The following is a 20,951-nucleotide window of genomic DNA, read 5'->3' on the forward strand; positions in this document are numbered from 1 at the left end:
ATTAAAACGAAGTTGCAATGGCTTAAAACCGAGATAGTACCTTCTGGAGTAAGACTTACGTTTCAAATTATAAGTAGATTTTAATTTAAATACAACATTTATCGTAGAAAGTACAATTTGCAGTTAATATGCTTAAAACACTAATTTGAATAGTAGGGAAATTTGCAGCTTCAACTGAATGTTGGCGAGCTTGTGACTTTTTTCGTGCATGCATTAATATTATTAAAAATATTGATTTTATTTTTTTTTTCCTTATAAGCAAATCATTTAACTAAATATCGGTAAACGTAACATAAAATGATTTAGGAGAGCAATATTTTTAAAACAATAAGTAAATTTCTTATCTTCGGGACAGTGTTTGCCTTAACCTCATTTCGGTTAAAAATGTTTTGTTTACGTATCATAACATTTTTGTAAATGCATAACATGTAACATATTTTTGGATTATATTAAATTGCTGCATTTTTTTATGTCCAAGAAACAATTTCTGTTCTAGTAGAATCACGTTGATTGAAGTTAAGGTTAGGATTTTCGTAGGTACCTACCGAATTGCATTACAAATCGCAAACAAAACTAATGCATAAAATAACGTGCAGAAGTATTTAATCATTAACACAGGCAATGTGTATTTCTCGCAAATTTAACTGCCTAAGTTGTACAATTTTCCCACAAAAACTGAAATGAAGCTGTTACCAATGGCATCAATTCTTTATGGATTAGGTGAAAGTACAAATTCTCGTATCTTCACTTCTTGAAGACAGGTGTATAGCAATTGTTACGGGGGAAAAAAACTTAATTTCAACATAAAAATTTAAAAGACACTTCATTTTATCGCAACCCTCACCTCGGTAATTGTTCCGCATCACGTATCCAAGTTTATCCCTTGATCCTGTTGGCATGATCATGTATGATTTATCCGGTGGCAAATGATGCTTGCTGTTTTAATTAATGTTAAAACAGCAAGTATCATTACCACAGGATAATGCCATTAGTATCAAGGGATAGCTTTGGATACGCAATACAAAATATTTACCCACACCTCCCTCTCGACCTAAAAATAAAATTCATACAAAACATTTAGACTAATTAAAGTACATAAGTAGCAAGTTTGAGCAGAATTTGAGACTCATTGACATTTAGAACAGTACCTAGGTATTAATGTATTGTGTGCTTGTCCTCAACATGCGACTACACACAGCCTAAAAAGAGGAAATTCTGTAGGGCATGAAAACAAAATACTCATCACTATTTTAATTACACAAAACTTTCATTTTGTTTCTTTTTAATAATTTACACATACCTAGTTTCGTCAAGCGGAAACTTAAAGTAAAGTTAATTATTATTATCTCTTCTCTTGTTGTACCAGTAGTTAACACAACACGTAGCCGAATCAGGCATGTTTCATAACAGTCAACAGTGATTTATAAAGTAGTTCATGAAATCATTGATATTATTTTACGAGATTACTATTTCAACATGATTGAAACAAAATTTCCTTAGAAAGTTTTTTATTAAACCTAATATTACTTAATTCAACGCCGACGCCATTAATTATGGTGTTGTTGGATAAACAAGTGGTTCAACATGCCAACGAAAATTTGTTTATTTTCTTTTAAGTAAATATATTATTTTCATTTCAACAATACCAATTTATGCCATAAATTTGATAAAATGTTAAAACAAATGTAAAATTTATTTAATTAACGTGGTATTTTGATTATAATTTTCGTGCTCAGATGTTGGATAAAACTGTATAGCAACTAGAAAAATGCGATTGCCTTGCCCTATGAAGTGTCTTCCCCCCCCCCCCCCCCCCCCCCAACCAAACAAAAAAAAAACGAGATTACATAATTATTTATATTCTAGTGTTGGCGAAAAGTATTTCTTAAAACCAATAGATATATAATCATAAAACTTCTGGTTAAAACACAATGCTATATTTTCTGCAATATTGTGATAAAACTAAGAACTCGTTTTCCTAAGCCAAATAAACTAAAGGGCCAACTTCATCAAAATCGTTTACGATTTAAGCAGGGATTAAGCTTGCATCAATACCTAATGAGTTGCATTTCACCAAATATTTACTTGACTTTAACTTAAATGCATAATTTTATTCGTTTAACTTCTTACACTTAGTTTAAAAGAAGTCTAAAAATGGCACACAATAGTCAGCATATATTTGACGGCAAAAGCAATCACATAAATAATCTCAACTATTTAAGGCATGAAAACAAGTTAATTATGATTCGGATGATAAGGATATAATTATTTTTTTTTTTTAAGGAATAACATCTTATAAATCGATGAATGCTGGCTGCACGCACGAAAAAGCATGTCTCATTGTCATATTCCGCCTGAGCCGAGCGTGTAAGAACCGGCCAACCACCGTGCGAGAAATTCTTCTATAATATCAAACAGGTTAAGGCGAACTTTTTAAAAGCAGCAATTTAAAAATTTTTATTTATTTGTCCAATTGTGTCATTTCAAAACACAATTTATTGACATTGACTTGATTTCAATTTATTTCTATAACTAATTGTTCGTGATTATGTTTAGACAAATTATTTAAATTAAATATGCAAAAACTATAAATAATTTTTGAAAATTAAGAAGTATGCAATTTGTCATCAATGTCTTCTAATGATATTATCACGTAAAATTATCGTCCGTAAACTGACTTTACATACAAACACCCCCCCCCCCCATCCCTCCCCCCACCACCAGACACTTTTTTTTGTGCTATGTGGCTTACAACTTGTGCCAATGGCCATAGGTAAAATTTTCTTAATTCGAATCTTCTCTGTCGAACAGTGGCGGTTTCAACGGGGGGGGGGGGGGGGGGGGAATAGGGTGAATAGGGGGAAATCCCCCCCCCCCCCCAAAAAAGGCAGTGGCAAAAAAATGTAATTCTGTTTTTTATCACCGTACATTCATTTTTCAAAGGATCTGAAAATATTTTGACGCCAACCGCCAGTACTCCCTCTGGTTCGCACAGACCGTTACGTCCCAACAAAACTTACTCTTAAGTGCAACGAACACGCCCGAGCGTGATGTCCGCCGAGTGAGTGAAAGTGCGCCACGACGAACACCAACATGACTACAGCGCCCCGCCGGGTGTGGCAATGCACTAATGTATGATTAAATCAGTAATTCTTCTTTTTAAAACAACCAAATTAATAACAATTAAAAGATACTGTAATAATGTGAAAATTATGTGCAATTGTTAAATAATCATGTAATTTCAAATATATCATTTAAGTCCAAAACTAGTTGGAGCTGTTTTCCCGCGCTTCACGCGTCTTGGCGCGAGGTCGCGCGGCGCCCTCGCGCCAGTTGCCGTCGGGAGATCACAGAGGTCGGTCGCTCTGTGAACGCAGAGCCTACAGTTTTCGCGCCACATCCAGTTCATCGCAATAGTAGTATGTTTATCAAATCTTTTTCATTTAGCTCTGCGCCCGACCCCACTCAGTCGTACGCACTTACGTGCGGCTCTTAGCATAATTCATTTTAATCCCAACAGGGATACTTCAACTTTCTACGTAATTTTTCATGTCTTAAGCATTAGGACGGCGGACTTGATTCATACGCAGTTTCCAGGCTTCGAAGCCAGTGAATCGTTGTTTGTTAAGGGCTTATAGCCAGCTTCGAGTGTCATGTACTAACTCTCTAATATATGTGTCGTCAATCTAGCTGATTTTAACTGTGTCATATACGTATTTGCAATCTAACCAAATTTTAACTTTGTTCACCTGTAAGAAGTGACTGTGACTCTCATATGTTTTCATCTAGCCGGGCTTACGCACATTTCGAAGCATTCGCACTTGTAGTGGGTTAGATTGCAATCACCTGTAGGAACTTTAATTATATATTACTGTTATTCTATGTTTACCGTCATTCACCACATAAACAGTTGTATTATATCAGCTCCGCGATAGTTTGCCGTAGTCTTCATGTTAGCCACGGTCACAGGATAAATCATTAGACACGAGTTTGCAATCTATCCTGTTCGAGCGCATCGTCAACGTATTGGACCTATCGTGAAGCGACGGTCTGACAACAGACGCGGCCAGGCATTGGACAAGCAAGTGTAACGGTCTTAATAAAGTGCAGTATCTTTCCAGTCGGTTTTCCGTTTATTTTCAAGGCGTCCTGGGTGGCCTGAACAGCCCAAGTAGTTTAAAATCGCGACGCACTCCTGCTTGCAGCCACGAGGTCGAATCCCCGTTTTTGCCCTCTGAGATCATTTTCAACTTAAAATTCACACAAAACGTAATCAGGCAGCGTGAGTGGCATCAATTTTTTGTAGAGGAATTTATTACAATGGAATTGAGAACATTGCTTGGTAACAAATGTATAATAATAGCATATGTATCTTGAATGGGAAATTTGTGCCTTTTTTTTGGGATTTATCAATTCGGATGTGGCAACTCTGCTTGATAACTGTAATGTCTGAGATTGTTTCGCGCACTTTAAAAGAAAACTAGCAGAAAGACTGTGATAGAAAATGTAATAGTGAGTGTGACGTGTCCCGGCAACAGCGTCCAGTGCTGGAGTGGCTTGAGGAGGGGTGAAGGCCCTCTGATATGCTGGCAGCTGCTCCTTGTCCTGCTTGGGGTGCCCTTTTGCTGGGCATGGGGAAGAGGAGGGGGAGTTAGCTGGAGCCCTAGAGTGACAAGAGTCTAGCGGCAGCAACGCTACTTCCTGCAACTGGCTGCAAATGCAGCACCGCTCACGCTCATTCCGGGGCCGGCGGCGTAATCCCGCAACGGGAAGCCTTCTTTTCACTGACGAGAGAGCAAAACGTCCGATCGTGAATCTTCGGTTTTTTTTGGTTCATTGTAAATAAATATGGAGGTGCTGTTAAAAGAAAAGACCATAAACAAGACAACGGTATTTATTTGTAATCGTTTTTAGAGGAAAATACCTAATTGAAGAAACGTACTTCTTGGATTTGTATATTTTTCATACCGTATAAAATCTAGGAAGTCTTTGTCTTCCACAAATATTCTCGGGACGCCCAATATTCCCTTGCAATTTTACGCAACTTGTAATTTTGAGGTAAGAACATGATAACTAATGGTCAATTAGGTTAGCTACATTATAAATACTTTAAAACATAGTGGACGGTTGATTTGGTTAGGACAGCTACATTAAAGATACTGTGAAATCATGTAAACGGTTTTCTAGTGCTGGATAGCTACATATTAAAAAGTTATTTGCTAAGCAACCATACAATGATTTTACAGTATTTTTAATGTAGCTATACTAGGTAACATAATATAACCAACCATCCACTGAACAGTCTGTGTGGTTTTTTTTATACAGGAGAGAAAAAACGCGCGCGTAAAAATAAAAATAAATATCCAGGGGTAGGCGCTTCCGATCAGCCAACATCGGAAAGGTTCGGCATTTGCAGCCACTTGCAGGAAGTAGCGTTGCTGCCGCTAGACTCTTGTCTAGAGTGGGCTCACAAAGGCCGCTCCATGTGGATGGGGAGGGGGGGGGGAATTGGGGATCCAAGAGCAAGCTCCTGAGGACTGCTCCAGGGGAGGGGAATCTAGAGCGAGCTCCCGAAAGCCACTCCAGAGGAAAGAAGAGGAGAGGAGAGAAATGAATGAGAGCAATAACTGTTCTTCTGCAATATTCTCACTTTACCAAGTTTATTAGCCAATTTTACAGAGGCGGCCATGTTGGTTTCAGGGAGGAGCATGTAGCACTCACACAAGAGGGCCGAGGCCAAATGCAGGACACGACAAGTGTTCAGTAAATCATGTATTTGTGAAGTGTATGGTAGCAAGGATTACTCGAGCATGGTGAGAGTCTCTTAGACTAGCCTACTGTAGCAACACAAATGCCTTTCAGTGAAGTCAACACAAGTTTTTGCGAGATACCAACATACCAGAGGCAAGCATCTCATTATTTTATACAATACAAGTCAAGGAAGAATTTTTTAATAAATGAGAACTTTTTTGTACATCTGATCGGACAATAAAATTAGTTTTAAAATGACAATAATCCTGCCAGAATGTGTGTATCAATATTTAACACATATTTTTTTGCATGATTTTGACTCTTTTTTCAACTTAAAATTAATTTTACCTTAAATATTTCAGATATTTTAATGTTCTTTGTATTATTATGATTTTTTTTTAAATTGTGAAATACCAATATTATAGTGAGGAGAAATAACGCATGTGTTACGTATGTAGAGAGAAATACATTGTCGTAAAGATTTTATTCTAGTTGTATTCTGTTAAACAATATAACCCGCAGTAAATATTTGAAAAAAATCCCATGAACCTGCTTCAAGTGTGGTGGAATTACGTGATACTGCACTGACGATATGCTATTGCAACGCATAGAGCAGACTGTTGTAGCATCTAGCGACAGACTTGGAACTAAGTTGACGCCGTCCCCACTGCCTGTCGTAAAATTATTACATTTAAATTACGTGAAAAAGGATTTCGACTCGAGGACGGGGTTCTTTGCCTCATGGCTGCAGGTAGGGACGCGTCGACAAAGGACTCCCCGGGCTGTTTAGGCCACCCAGGATGCCAAGATGCACACGTAAATGTAACTGGTTTTATTGACACATCACACAATATAGTACTTCACCTGGTACAGTACATCTTCACGTAACTGGCCGTATCATTGTCAACCTTCTCATCTCCGCACACACGGCCCTGAATGGCGGTTCTGAATCACGGTTAGCGGAATTCCTTAGAGATACCCCACCGAGGGTCGCAGGCTATCCTAAGATGGCTAGTGGTGGCGATGAAGGCACGTGGCGTACCTAGCGACCACGGAAAGTAAAAGTCCGGATGGTGAAATGGAAGAATAATTAGCTAATCACTTAATAAATGCCCTACATGTAACACTGAAATTATACACTACACATGGTTGATGGCTGGAACTAATACTAACATTTAAACGATATAAATTGCGTAGTACTCCAACGACTCGAAGTCGAGTCACACACATTTAATTAAGAACCGCGCGACACGTCGTACGGTTGATTTAGGGCCGGCCAGGGAGCGGATGAAAAACGATTTAGAAAGTTACCTATTGAAGCTACATGCTGGATTTGGCGCGAAGATTGCAGGCTCCCCGTGCGCTGAGCTGCCGGCCCTGGTGAGTGCTGGATAGAGACTCACTAATCTTCCTGGCAACCCGGCCAGGGAGAGGGCGATTTCCCACGGAAAGCTATGGAGCGCGGGAAGATGTTGATGGCCAGTTTTTTGATATCAAAACATTTATATTAACATTAACTAATTATTTAGGAAAATTTGATACATCAAAAGTTTTAGTTAATTCTTTTAATTAGAAATGCATGTGCCCTATGTCTCAGTTGCGCATTGCCACACCCGGCCGGGCGCTTTACACAACACAGCCGGCCGTGACTAGCGATGCACTGCACTTCCTTCGCTGCTCAGCACGCGCGGGCGTGTTCGTTATACATGCCCTAATTCAGGTGTTGAGGACACATAACGGCCTGTGCTCTCAGAGGTAGCACCGACGGCGGCGTCTAATTCCCCCCCCCCCCCATAATGAGGCCGTTCTGTGCCTCAACACCTTCACACACACTCTTATGGATACGCCGGCACACTGACCTGGTACACCCGGGGCGGCTGTCCAAGGGGCGGTGTCGAGTACCTTTAGGTCAGCGTCAACGGCGGCTGAGGTGGGCAGCGGCGGCGGCGCGGCGCCCTCAGCAGCAGGCGGCGGCGCACCCAAGGTGGCGTGCGTAGCGGGCAGCGGCTGTGTGACGCCTTCAGTGGCGTGCTTGATGTGCGGAGGCGTCGTGGCACCTTCAGCGATACGCTTGACGTGTGGAGGTGGCGTGGCGCGCTAGACGTGCGGAGGTGGCATAGCGCCGTCAGCGGCATGCTTGACGTGGGGAGGTGGCGTAGTGTCTTCAGCAGCACCCTTGACGTGCGGAGGTGGCGTGGCATCTTCAGTGGTGCGCTTGACATGCAGAGGTGGCATGGCACGTTTGACGTGCGGAGATGGCATGGTGTGCTCGACATGCAGAGGTGGCATGGCACTTTCAATGGCGTGCATGACGTGCAGAGGTGGCATGGCGTCTTCAGCGGCACGCTTGACGTACGGAGACAGTGTGGCACCTTCAGCGGCGTGGATTATGTGCGGAGGCGGCATGGTGCCTTCAACGGCGCGCATGACGTGCGGAGGCAGCATGGCGCCTTCAGTAGCGCTTGACGTGCGGAGGTGGCGTGGTGTCTTCAGCAGTGCGCATGACGTGCAGAGGTGGTGTCGGATCGACCATGATTGGCTCAGAAGGTGGCTGATCCCCCAGAGAGTGCCGCAAAGCATCGTTTTGCGCCGGCACACTGTGCCAGCAGCCTTCCCAGCAGCTGTGGGCGGTGCCAGAGGAGCAGTTCCTCCGGGTGATCTCCTGTCGTTATCGCCTCAGTGGTCGTTCTGCCCTCTGGCGGATGTGGAAGCATGGCTGTTTTGCGCCGCATCAACCCCCTAGGAGCCTTCACGGCAGTTGGGAGAGGCGGCATCGTGGCTGGCAAGCCCGTCTCGGTGCAAGGTGGCACAGCGTCTGCAACCTGGTAGTCTGCCGGTAGGGGCCGTTTTGCGACATGCGGCCGCGCCAGCCGCTCTCTCAGTGGCAGGGGGCAGTTTCGTCGGTGGTACCGGAGGTGATGCATTGAATACGCAGTGGCTCTGCGTGTGATCGGCCGCCTGGCGGTCTGTCGGACTGGGTCGCGATGTGGCTGTTTTGAGACACGCGACTGTGCCAGTCGCTCTCTCAGTGGCTGGGGGCAGTGGTGTCGGTGGTGCCGGAGGTGGTGTGTTGGATCCGCAGTGGCACTGCGTGTGATCCATGACCTGGCTGCCTGCCAGGCTTCATCTCCCTGTAACTGCCTCTGTATGTACAGCCACACCAGTTGCTCCTTAAGTGGCAGGGGGCGGCAGCGTAGGTGGTGCCAGAGGTGGTGCGTTGGATCCGCAGTGGCGCTGCGTGTGATCCGTGACCTGGCTGCCTGTCAGGCTGCATCTCCCTGTGACTTTGTCTGTATGCATGGCCGCACCAGTGGCTCCCTCTGTGGCCGGGGGCGGTGGCGTCGGTGGTGCCGGAGGCGGCGTGTCTGGGCCAGCCTGACGTATCCAGCCAGGCTCTGCGTGCCAATTCTACCACAGGGGCTGGACGGGTGCGGCTTCCTCTGCCTGCGGCGATGTCTTCCCGCTCGGCGTCTTCATCCCATATGGCGGGGGCGGCATCGGAGGCGGCATCGCCAGTACTGGTGCCGGTGTAGGTGGCGTGTCGGCGGAGCGTGTCAGCTCCTCCCAGTTCACATATCCGCCCCCTTTGCTGTGCAGCTCTGTGTTGTTGTTGGTCTCTCTTGGCTCAGTTACCGCCTGTGCGGCAATGGGGGGCGGCGTCGGAGGCGGCGTGTCTGGGCCGGCCTTACGTGTCCACCCGGTCCAAGCGTGCCAATTGTACCACAGGGGCTGGACGGGCAAGACTTCCTCCGTCTGTGGTGATGTCTCTCCGCCTGGCGTCTCCACACCATATGGCGGGGGCGGCTTCGCGCCGATGGTGGCGTACGACTGGCTGCCAGTGGTTCGTGGTGGCGGCGTCTGCATCCGTGGCAGCGCGCCGGTCCAAGACTGCACCACTAACTCGTCAGTGATCGGACACCATACTCCATCAGCAGCTTCCTCATTTACTGGGGGCGGCGACGGATTGCGGACGGACGTCTCGGTTGTTCGTGACGCGGGCAGCGGCGGTGTGGGCTGTGTTGTGTGCTGCAGTAGTAGCAGCATCTGGATAACTTCCGGCCCCTCGGTGTACGCTGCGGTGTCGTCATCATCCCACTCGTCCTGTTCTTCGTACTCCCAGTTGTACCCTGGGCATGGGTAGCATTTGCTATTCAAGAAAATGCACTCTCGGAAATAATAAATATGGGACTATCATAAGATGATCTTCATCAAGACTGTCTTGTTTGCGATCTCTTGAGGTAATCTCAAGCAACGTCTATGACACCCAAGTATTTAAATAAGAATGCATATAAGAATTTCTTGACAAAAGAATTGCTCAAAACAAAAATATGAATACCACCTTAAGACATGTCAATAAATTAATAAATTAATGTAGCCAGATAACTGCTATATTAATATACTGATTTCTTGAGGTTTTTTAATAGATTTTTTCTTGTGTCATGATAGCTCATTGCTACTGCTATCAATACCTCTAGTGTCTTGACGACTTATGCACTGTTTTTATACTGTTTCATAAAGTAGGCCTTTTGATACTTCCCGGAAACTTCTCGCGACACAGGATTCTTTATAGTGTGTTTCAGAATCAGAACAGACTATGGTACAGCTCTTTGGCCTCTAATCTTCCATGTCAACGAAACTGCAGCGGTCAGGTCCGCTGCCTTCAAACTTCGCACTTCACCGTGGATGTCGGCGCATCTTCCCCTCCCTCCTTTCCCCTCCTAGTTTTGTGTATTGCTTCTCCTCGCCACCTCTCCTGGGGTTGGCGCATGCGCACTGTGCCGCGCCGATTTAATATAAGCAGCTGTCAGGGTTTTATTCGGTCTTGTCGATCCTACTTCTCCAGCTCCATTAGCTTCTTCTGTCAGTCACGAGCATGTAGTCAGCTAGTCTTCTTTTTTTTAACGACGTGTGAGAGCGACCTCGGGGGGTGGGGGGGGATCATGTAAGTGTATTCTTTCTTGTGAGTGAGGCGGTGGCCCTTGTTTTAATTAAATTTTAACATTTTGGCTGTTTTGTTTAAATTCTCTTTCGGTCGCCACCTAGAAAATTATGTTTCGATTAACTTCTCTGCCATTTGTGATTTTGTGTTGACATCGTCCGACCGAAGGCTACCCTAAAGCCCGACCTGCAACCGCCAGTATCCGACCCCGCTAACGGAACGCGCCCCTAGCCATGGCCCACCTGAGTCAGGCGAGCGCCGCGGAACTTAGGTATTTCAACGCCCTTCATGAATTGGCAAGACAAACCAAGGCATGAACACAGTAAATTCACTAAACTTTAATGAACCCGCCACTTTGAATTTATAACACCATGCAACACAAGTGCGACGTAGGAGTGCCCGGGTCACTCACGTGTAACTTTCTACTAAAACAGCTGTGAGTGCAACCCTTGCGGCCTTCAGCCTAAATTCAATAGTGTTATATGTGACGTAACTCAAACCGCCCCAAATTAGCATTATCATTCGCCACTGGAGTGGTTATCAAGAAACAGACAGTCTCCAGTATGACTCTAATAATTCAAACTTAGTTTATACCAATTTATTAAATGTAATTTCTTAAACATATATAGATATTAAGTTAATCATCAAGTTTTATTGTATGAATTTAGAGCCACTTGCTTTTTATTATTAATGTAAATTTTTACGAAAAATGGAACTTTAGAAACTCTGGCGCGACAGGGAGCTCACCCCTCCCCTCGCGCCAGGGCCAGACGCCAGTACAGCGTGACTCGCGGACCAGGATGGGCGCACGTACACAGGGAGCCATCATCTCTTTGTATTCATCGAACTTCAATCTGGTAATTACAGTCACAACCGAAACCTTTTTTAAAAACTCCCCGTGTGCGCCCGGTCCTTTTCCGGTGTAGGGCCTAACCCAGCCGCATCAACTTAACACGCCCCACACAACGCATTACGTGGGGCCGTGCCATATACGGTACGAGCCGACTCCCGCCACCACAGACCTTTAATTAATTGCCAAGTGCACAGGCACTGGCTACCTCCAATCGTAGACGTGTTCTTAATTTAATAGCGAGCCGCGGTCCACACAGGTGGGCCCGCGCGTCGCAGTTTACAAATTATGGGATTAGCCGACTCTAATCAAACACTCTCCCTCAACTGCAACTGGCGTGAGGGCATAACGTTAGTGACGGCGCGTCAGAGCGCCTCGTGTGTAATTGACAATGTACTTCATGTTAGGGAATTCGTGTGATTGTAAGTGCCATGTAATTTGCCATCGTAATTAAAAGTCCACTCCGCACACTCCGTGCGCGACGTGCGAACGACCGTGCAAAGCCGTGTATATTATTTCTGAACCTCACCAATCCAGTTAGGGATCAGCATCCTATGCTGTGTAGGGCCAGTGGGGCAACAGGCATTAAGGATCCCTAGCATCATCACCACCGCCGCCGTTCCTAGCGGGCCACGCAGGGGCTTCCGAACCTCACGACCCACATCGTGGCTAACCACCGCGTTAGCCTGGCGCCCTCCCGGACACGTTTCCCCGCAACAGAACAGCCTTCCCGCTAGGAACACCGCCGAGTCTCGAACACGAGAACCCGGGCGACGGCAGTGTGTTCAGTAAATTCTATCAGGTAGTAAGTGTTCTCCCCCGAGACGTCGACGTTGTAAAACTTATACCAGCATGTAAACTTTCTCGCGAGTATTAATTTGTGGTTCACATATTTTCCTTGCCTTCAGATTCAATGTAATTTTTCTGTATTCGTGGCCTCTGCCATGTGTGGACACAACGGCCCTTTTGATGGTCCGTATAGGGACCATACCACTGTTATGAAGATGTGACTTGCGTTGTTCGTGGCTCGTCTACCTAAATTTATTTAAATTGGTTTAAATATTGTTTAAGGCAAACGTATTTTCTGGAGTTTGTATACGAAATTTATATATATTAATATTCACAGACAGCATAACTTATTGTTTTTGTATTACCATCAGTATTATGTATTGTGTACCTTAAGTAGGCTTCTCGCATTGGCGTAGCTGTGCTCAAAAAGTTGGGGGGGACAAATAATGATTTTGATGTCATGTAAACCCATTCCCCTCTTACTAAGACGGGAGTCCGGGGGTCCTCCACCGAAATAGCGCTTTTTAAGCAGTTTTTGTATCTAACCATTGGATACATCGATGTTAAAATTATTGTTGTTTCCTTAAAATAAAATTTGATGAGTGAAGAAATTACAAATAAAGTTGGGCGGAATAATATTATAAAATAAAAATTTCACGGTCTAGAAAGTTGGGGGGGACAGTCCCCTCCACCCAAAAAGTTCAGGGGGACACGTCCCCCCTGTCCACCCGGTTCTTTCGCCCCTGGCTTCTCGCCTTATTAAATGAAAACCGCATAAATAATAATTTATATAATTGAAATAATCTGTCCTTTTGCAGTCCCTGTTCATAGATACATTTCCTTAGTCCATGCCATGCTATGGCTCCCTTATCATTTTAGAAAGAAAAGCTTTCAAAACAAACTATACAAAATGCGAGCGATAAAAAAACATCAGTTTGTCACATGTAAAATTATGATGTGGAGCCACCACATAAAATATCATTTCGTGCTTTTCACTAAAATCTCAAAATTTTTCTTTCTTCTTTTTTGTAGCATTCATAATAAATAAAAAATAATAATTACATAAAACTAAAAATCTGAATATGGTTCATATGCGATATTCGGCACATTTGTCTAATTGTCCCTCCCTGGTGAGGAAATCCACGCTATGGTTCGTTTTCACTAAGGAAATTTTAGAGTGAAAAAAAAAATAGTCTGTTGTGTTAGAGAAAATAAATAGTCAGTGAGCGAAAATTCAGAATAGAATAATTTTCCTTTCTATAAAATAAAAAAAGCTGGTCGTGCTCAAATGTATGCTACTTTTCTGGTAGCTGAGCTCATATACACCCTTAGCTGCAGCAAATTGTAATGGCTTCTGCCTGGCCTGTATCGAGTTCGGCCAAACCGTAGAAATATTCTTGCACTATGCACCTTCAAACAAATGGAGCAATTTTTTATAATATTTTGCAATTTGCAGCTTACTGTTGCAGTTTTTCTTAGTACTAACTCGCCGATCTTAAAGCCTTGTATTTTAGATGCAGGTCTTCGTTTATGCCTGATGGCTGCTTCAGCCATTAATTTCCTTCTCACGAAGTTCTCCACTTCCTGTCCAGTAGATAGTTCTGCCAAATCCGTTTCTTCATAGCATCTGGACAGTTATTTAGGGTTTATTGCTGCCGATCTATCCAGTGTGGGACAAAGTGACTGGTCTCCATTCTAGTTTAACATCGCCACCCCATCGTGTCTGTCGCGAGTGGCAGGTGGGACAACGCTGTTATGGTACCAAGATCACCTGCTGGCTGTGTTGGTGACAATGGTCTTAAACACAGCGGCTACTGGGTTAACTGGTTCCTGTATGGCGAAATATGATAGCTAATTTGTGTCTGGCTGTGTGGTGAATTGCGGCTGAAATGAAGGAATGGATGTCTATACTATATGACTAGTATATAACACTACTATATGAAACTTTGCCATCATTAGGCTCTTGAGTGACAGAGGCTTGTTTTGAAAGCCGTCAGGTGTCTTTGTGATACTTGGCATACCGTCGCTAGTCTGTTTTCTGGTACTTATGGAGTCTCTAATTGCTGTACTACTGCACACTCCCTGCTCAGCACATTGTGCTGATATTTAGCACTCTATCACGAAACTGAAGAAACAAAATGACGTCCCTCGGCGCTCGGCCTGCGGTCCATAAGTACCTGTTGCGAATTGTCCTGAGACTCGCCCTGATTTGCCCGCGTAGCTCCAGTCGGAGAGAAAGTGGAGTTCAGGCCAACATGGCCGGGACCGTGAAACATGGGACCGGGACGGAAATTTGTATAGGTAAGAGGAAATGTAGAAGATTGCAAGGAGAAGACGTTGCTGTCCGTTTTCACGAGCTCCATTATTCCGTTGAAGTCCTATCGCAGCCTGGCCGACACGTTGCGGGACGAGCGTCCTCCCTCGCCGCGACCAGGACTCCCGATAAAATATAACAACTTGAACGCGACTCGATGTGACTGCGGAGGCAGTCCCGTGACGAAACGTACTGGTTACGGAAGTTCAGACGTCAAAGCATGCGTCTCGAGTGGAGCGAATTGCGAAGTGAAGAAGACGCGATCTTGTTGACGAGATTTATCACTGGAAATCCTGTCACAGCCTGGACGACCACGTCGGTTGATGGACGTTTCATCCACACTGCGACCCGGACTCCGTAACGTGCTACTTCTCGCGGAGCGGAGCGAAGCAGGTCTGCTTCGTGCGGCTGCCTGCAGGCGACTGACACTCCGCCGCCCAGGGTCTCCAGATTGAGTTTTCAAAATTTCCCCAAAACAGACAAAAAGTTTCCCCAAAATGATACAGATTTCCCTAAAAATCTTTAACCTACCTTATCTACCTATTCCTTTAAAATATTATTTATTATCAGTGTTGGCCGCTTAAAGGTGTGGTATTATATGTTCAGAGCTGTAAAACTATCGTACGTATCAAGAATCAAAGTATATAAATTAATTTTTTTATATATAAATAAAAAAATTCGTCTAACCAGAAAAATAAAAAAAATAATAAAAACTGCTGCACAGGCGTCACTTTTGATTTTTTTATGATTTTGTTTTTTTTTTCGTTCTATTGATTTACCGATCACGATGGTTTTTTTTAATTGTATACAAGAGAGATAATTTGTGGTTTAATGACTGACTAAAGTAAAATTACAGCAGCATAATTTTATTTATTAATTTTTGATAATATTGAGTACCTATATACCAACACAAAATATACATTTTCTCTTTCATAAATATTACAGTAGATTGACCTATTATAGTAAAAAGATTGTGTTACATAGTACAATTAACGAATGAAATTAAGTGAAATCTACTATACATAACTATTTTACTAATGTAAACACTATATATCATTTATGCTGGAATAAAACAACAATAATGTCAGTACAACCATACTTATGCCAAAAGCAACATGACACCGACATCGTTATGATTATTATATACATCCTCTGACTTAAACTTGGCAAGCCTTTTAGTGCTTAGCTCAAATTTATTACAGCCTTCGTTTCTCAAACTGTACCGCACTCTAATTATGTGATCTGCTGTGCTTGTATGCATTCTATTTCTCAATTTGTTTTTCACCACATTCATTATGGAGAATGCTCTCTCCACACTAGCATTCGAGAACACCAATACCTATCAACTTATTCAAATCAAGGCCATCTGTAGCTAGCTGCTTTTTAAATGCATTCAATAAAGTGAGTGTTTAAAAAACTAAACATGTTTTGTTTGAAAAAAGGATTAGAGATGGCATTAGAAGTAATACTAGGCAGGCAGATTAAATACTTCCCCATTTTTCCCTGTTACCAAAATATTTTTCCCCAAAAATTTCCCCAAGGATCTAGTTTCCCCAAAATTTCCCCCCAAAAAATAATTTTCCCCAATATGGGGGAAAAAAACCCCAATCTGGAGACACTGCCGCCGCCCGCCCGCGCGGGCTGTGGAGGGGAGGAAGGGGAAGCGGGCCGGCGTGGGAGAGACGCGAATCGCGCGGCGGGCCAGGCTTGCGGTTCTACATGATAACATAGGCACTGAAAAATATATACAAAAATATTTAAACACAAGTCATTAATGAATTATGAAACATTACAAAGTATTATACAAAACGTATTTGACAACAGGAAATACACTGACACGATAATTACAAGATAGAAGGAATTATTTACAAACACGTATTCGTTTAAGGACGTTCCAGGGCGCACACGGGTGCGTCCCAGGTCGTAACCACCACACTACACTTCACTTAATGCAAGAGAGGACGCTGACGAGGCATAACGGCCTGAAGGAGCCGGGGAGACACTTGGGTCGACGTCAAAACATGCAATGCCTTGAGAAACAACATGGTATTAATCACATGTAAATTGGTTTACAAATTTACAGTTTGCACAGGCAAAACACAATAAATAATATTTGAAAGAACGAAACACGGAACACAAGTTATCAATAGTGGTATACTATTATTAGTCTTCGCGGCAGTATTTGCTGATAAACAAAGCAGTTAAAACACGTAACTCAGGCTCTGCAGTGGGTGCCAAGAATCTACATTTATTTGGCTGGAACATTATTAAAAATAGCCAGAAGATTTGTTGAGCTGATTTAAGCAAAATTCTGTTTTGGAGTAAGCCAGTACCAGTACCATAAGTTAAAACCACTTGGTGGAAGGGTCACAGGGTACGTGAAACTAATGATGGCCAGGTTATGTCCTGCACGGTAAATGGTGTAGGGAAATGTGGGGAGGAATAAGGAAAAACGATTAGATTCAAGTGTTATAATTCCCATAAGTACTGTGATCAATTAAATAATGGTGATGGCTCCCCATTGGACAATGCATCCGCCCTGGCCCACAGTCTATTGAAGATTGCCGAAGGAGTGGCAGCACGAGGAGGGAGAAGCAATGCCACACCCCACCCAACCCTCAAAAGAAACATTTAATATTTTGACGCCAACCATTAGTGCTCCTCGAATCCGCACAGACCGCTATGGCGCATCGCTGCCTCGCCCCGAGCGTGTGCGACGTGAACGCACCTGGGTGCAGGGTGGTGCAACGCCTCGAACATAAGCTGCCCTGCCTAATCGACTGTCGCCCGCGCGAAAGTCGACCACGGGGGTACTGTTAGGTGACCTGATTACCTGGACATTGAAATTAACATTCAGCACTCTAAAAAAACAATATTAATTAAGTAATGGCTATGTTTAAATATTAATTGTAATTCTGGACTTTAGCGCGATCAGGCAGCGTGCATGGCCCGGGATTACTTTTGCACACGACACGTTTTCGCGGGAGCGAGGCTGGGGAGTCGTGCGGACGTCACAGCCATCACCAGTTAATCACCGCCCTCCAAGGAGACGAGACGCGAGTCGCCCGCGGAGCCTCTCGACCTCCGCCCTTGCCATCTCTCCCGGAATTGTATGAGTTTTCAGCCCATCAGAAACGTGTCCTGTAGAGCGCGGCTCCCAGTAAGCGGGTCATGCACGACGCAGCGCATGTATAGCGTGCCTGACAATAAATCACTTTAAATTGAGCCTCCGCGTATTTGTTACAACGCCCGTAGTATAGCGTCACTGGTGGCTAAAACAGCCGGGGGTAACTCTGACGGAATGACCCTTACTGCCTGCCGGCCACGTGGCGACGTCACGCCCTGAGTCAAGAGTCTCGGCTACGCACTAGCACGTAGCTATTATTGCTAGTTGGCGCCCAGAAGCAACTCCACACTCTCAACATCACCTTGGCAGAAGGCAGAAGGCATCAATTTATATGTTAAAGTTACAGATTAAACATACAGTAATTACCTTTATTAATATCTATTAATGGTAAACAAATGGCCGAAAGCCTAAAAATGTGGTAGTTAAATTTTATTGTAAATAAATAATTTAAAAAAAAAACCTGAGTTAAAATGGAGATTGTCTGTCGCTTGCTAGAAGTAATTCATTGACTATTTTGACCTTGGGAAACACAATTGACAGTAAGGATTAACTTAAGAAATTAATGGAAGGATTATGGGAAAACACACTTGGCACTTATAAGTTATTTGAGTGTGGACAAATTAGCTTCTCTGACTCATACAGTCTGGGTAAAGGGTGCATTCCGCCAGTGGGTACTAGTGCTGATGGGGTGGAGAGTGGGCTTTACTACTACAGGAGGTACAATGTCAAACCGCAACCCCCCCCCCCCTTCCCCAATGGAGAAGCCTGGTCTGGCCCCGCGATCGGTTCCCCATAACATAATTGCACTCCTAGCGCTAGCCGCAGCTGGTAGGGACAGCATACTGCTTACAGGGTGTCCCACAGTGAGCCTATGAGCAGCATCGCGGGATGTGGCCTCTGAGTTTCTCCCATGATGTATTTGGCCAGGTAGGTACCGGGGGTCCCATAGTGCATACACTGGCAGTTGGTACCTGAGTTTGTGTTCAGGTTCAGGTGGCTGTCTGCTCTCCTGAGAGGTGGTGTGACTTCTCATCACAGGCAGTGAGTTAGCTGATTGCAAAGGTGGGTCCGTTATTTGGGCAGCAGTGTCTGTCATGGGCCACAGCTGGTAGGGTTGGCTCTCTCTATTTGGCATTTTGGGGTTGTTGTTGTTTTTGAGTTCTCTTTTGTTGGGCCCTTTCAAGACTGGACTGTATCGTAATTACAGTCAGGTCGGCCAGCAGCATCTCTGTCAGGGCCTGCTCATCCCCTCCTCTTGCAGCTCATCTATGTGGACAGTGAATGTAGCCTTGGCGAGGGATGCTTCATGGACCCATGCACTTTGTGTTGGTTTCGGGAGTGGCTCCACTACCAATTCTTTGGGCTCCATTATAATTTCGCTTGTGTCATCTGGTTGATCATCTTCATCCTTCACCTACTGCATCAATATCTCCATCATGATTAAAAGGAGTGGTTGGTTTCCGTGTCTCCACTTTCGGCATGGTGTAACATCGGGACTCGTGCTCCTTGTCCACCTAGTTTGGTGGTCGTCCTTCTCGCTGGCCCCCTTTTTCCAAAGTGGTGTTACCTAGGCTTGTGGTTTGTCTTCAGGTGGCCACTTGTCTGCATATTCGCCATTGTCCCAATTTTCTGGGAGTTGTTTTCTTGGTAATGAGGGCTGCCATAGGTTGTCTTAATGTAATTGTCTTACTCCCAGTCCCTCAGATTTACCAGTTAGGACATCCCTACGAGTTACTACTCGCATCGTGCCAGTGGCAGTGTTCGTTCGGTGTCATACGCAGAAAAGTGCATCTGCCATATGGAAATTTTACTGGGTGTGGCTGCACTTTTAACTCCTGGTTCCTGCATGCAGGGGTGTTTTATGTGTGTCTTGTTGCATCAGTCCTTCCACCACTTCCATAAGAACTGTCTGCCATTGTCCATGTGTTGGACTGCAGGTAGCCTCACCGAGGCAGGAACTTATGAAACAGGATATTTTTAATGGTAGCCACCCACACGATGCTGTATGGGTAAGCCTCTGTCCACCTCATGAACCTTTCTGTCAGGACAACCAGAAACTGCTTACCATGTGTTGAGCATGGGTACTGCCCCATTATGTCAAGGGCTATGATTTAAAATGTGATCGTCAGCTGGTGGGGCTGCTGTTGGTGCTCTCCATCTCTCTGCCGGGCTTTACATGCCTGGAACGTCTTGCATTCTCTAACATTCTCGCGTACGACTCGGGCCATGCCTGGCCAGTGGTAGTGTTGCTGATGGCTCTTAGGGTCTGGTCGGTGCCCAGTTATCCGTCTAGGTTGAGGTCATGGTACAATCATAGCAATGCATCACGAGTTTCGGAAGCATGTACATCTTCCAGTCGCCAGTTTCCCCCAGAGCTCTCTTCATTAGTCGTCCCTCTTGAATTTTCTATGTAATCTGACCCTCCTCTTCTACTTGTCTGCGGTGCTGTGTGGTGTCGGGGGGACAGTTACTGCACCTCGAGCATGTGGTGGTCTACATCAGTGGCTGTGTCCGTCTCGTCCCCTTCCGTGGCGATATGGGCACATGCCATTCCATGTCCATCATGCACATGGTAGGATGTTCTCCCATGTTCCATGTCCAGTAGTTTATCCTGTCCCACCATGTCGGGTAATTGAGTCTCTGACCCTGGTACATTTTCGATCTTGAAATGACTAAAGAGTACTGCCCAGCGAATCAGCTTCCCCTTCTCTCTCTGCAATGTATGCGGTCAGGTCAGTCACCGGTTGTCTGTCTGGAGGGTAAACGATCTGCCTTCCAGGTGGGGATGATACTCTATCTCTTCACTGCCCATACCAATGCAAGACTCTTTTGCTCATTGCTATGGTACTGATTCTCGGTTTTCCCGAATTTATTACTTTTATTTTCCCCTTGTGCATTCACATGGAACAGCACGGCACCCACTCCTAAAGTGCTCGCATCCATGTGTAGGTACAGGGGGCACTTAGGATCTACCTGGGCTAGAGTGTGGCAGTGAGTGAATGAGCTATTGACCTGATCGAACATTCATTGCACTGTTGGTTTCTAACGGTAAAGCAATTGGGGTCACAGAAAGTCTGTGAGTGTTACAACGAGGTGTAAAAATTCCAAGATGTAACTGTGTAGCCAGTTGATCAGACCTACAAAACACTGAAGTTACTTACACATGCAGGATGTTTCGGCC

General features: G+C 44.6%; 1 protein-coding gene across 1 annotated transcript; it reads right to left on the reverse strand.

Annotated features, from left to right (window-relative positions):
• Positions 1-8,203: 8,203 nt before the first annotated feature.
• LOC134542493 (uncharacterized) lies at positions 8,204-19,863 on the reverse strand. Its single transcript, XM_063386874.1, has 3 exons — positions 19,836-19,863; positions 9,196-9,878; positions 8,204-8,413 (listed from the first exon to the last, which is right to left on the reverse strand). The coding sequence occupies exons 1-3, from the start codon at positions 19,861-19,863 to the stop codon at positions 8,204-8,206; spliced, it is 921 nt and encodes a 306-aa protein (XP_063242944.1).
• Positions 19,864-20,951: the final 1,088 nt, after the last annotated feature.

This window comes from Bacillus rossius, chromosome 1 (assembly GCF_032445375.1).
Source record: "Bacillus rossius redtenbacheri isolate Brsri chromosome 1, Brsri_v3, whole genome shotgun sequence".
NCBI lineage: Eukaryota > Metazoa > Arthropoda > Insecta > Phasmatodea > Bacillidae > Bacillus > Bacillus rossius.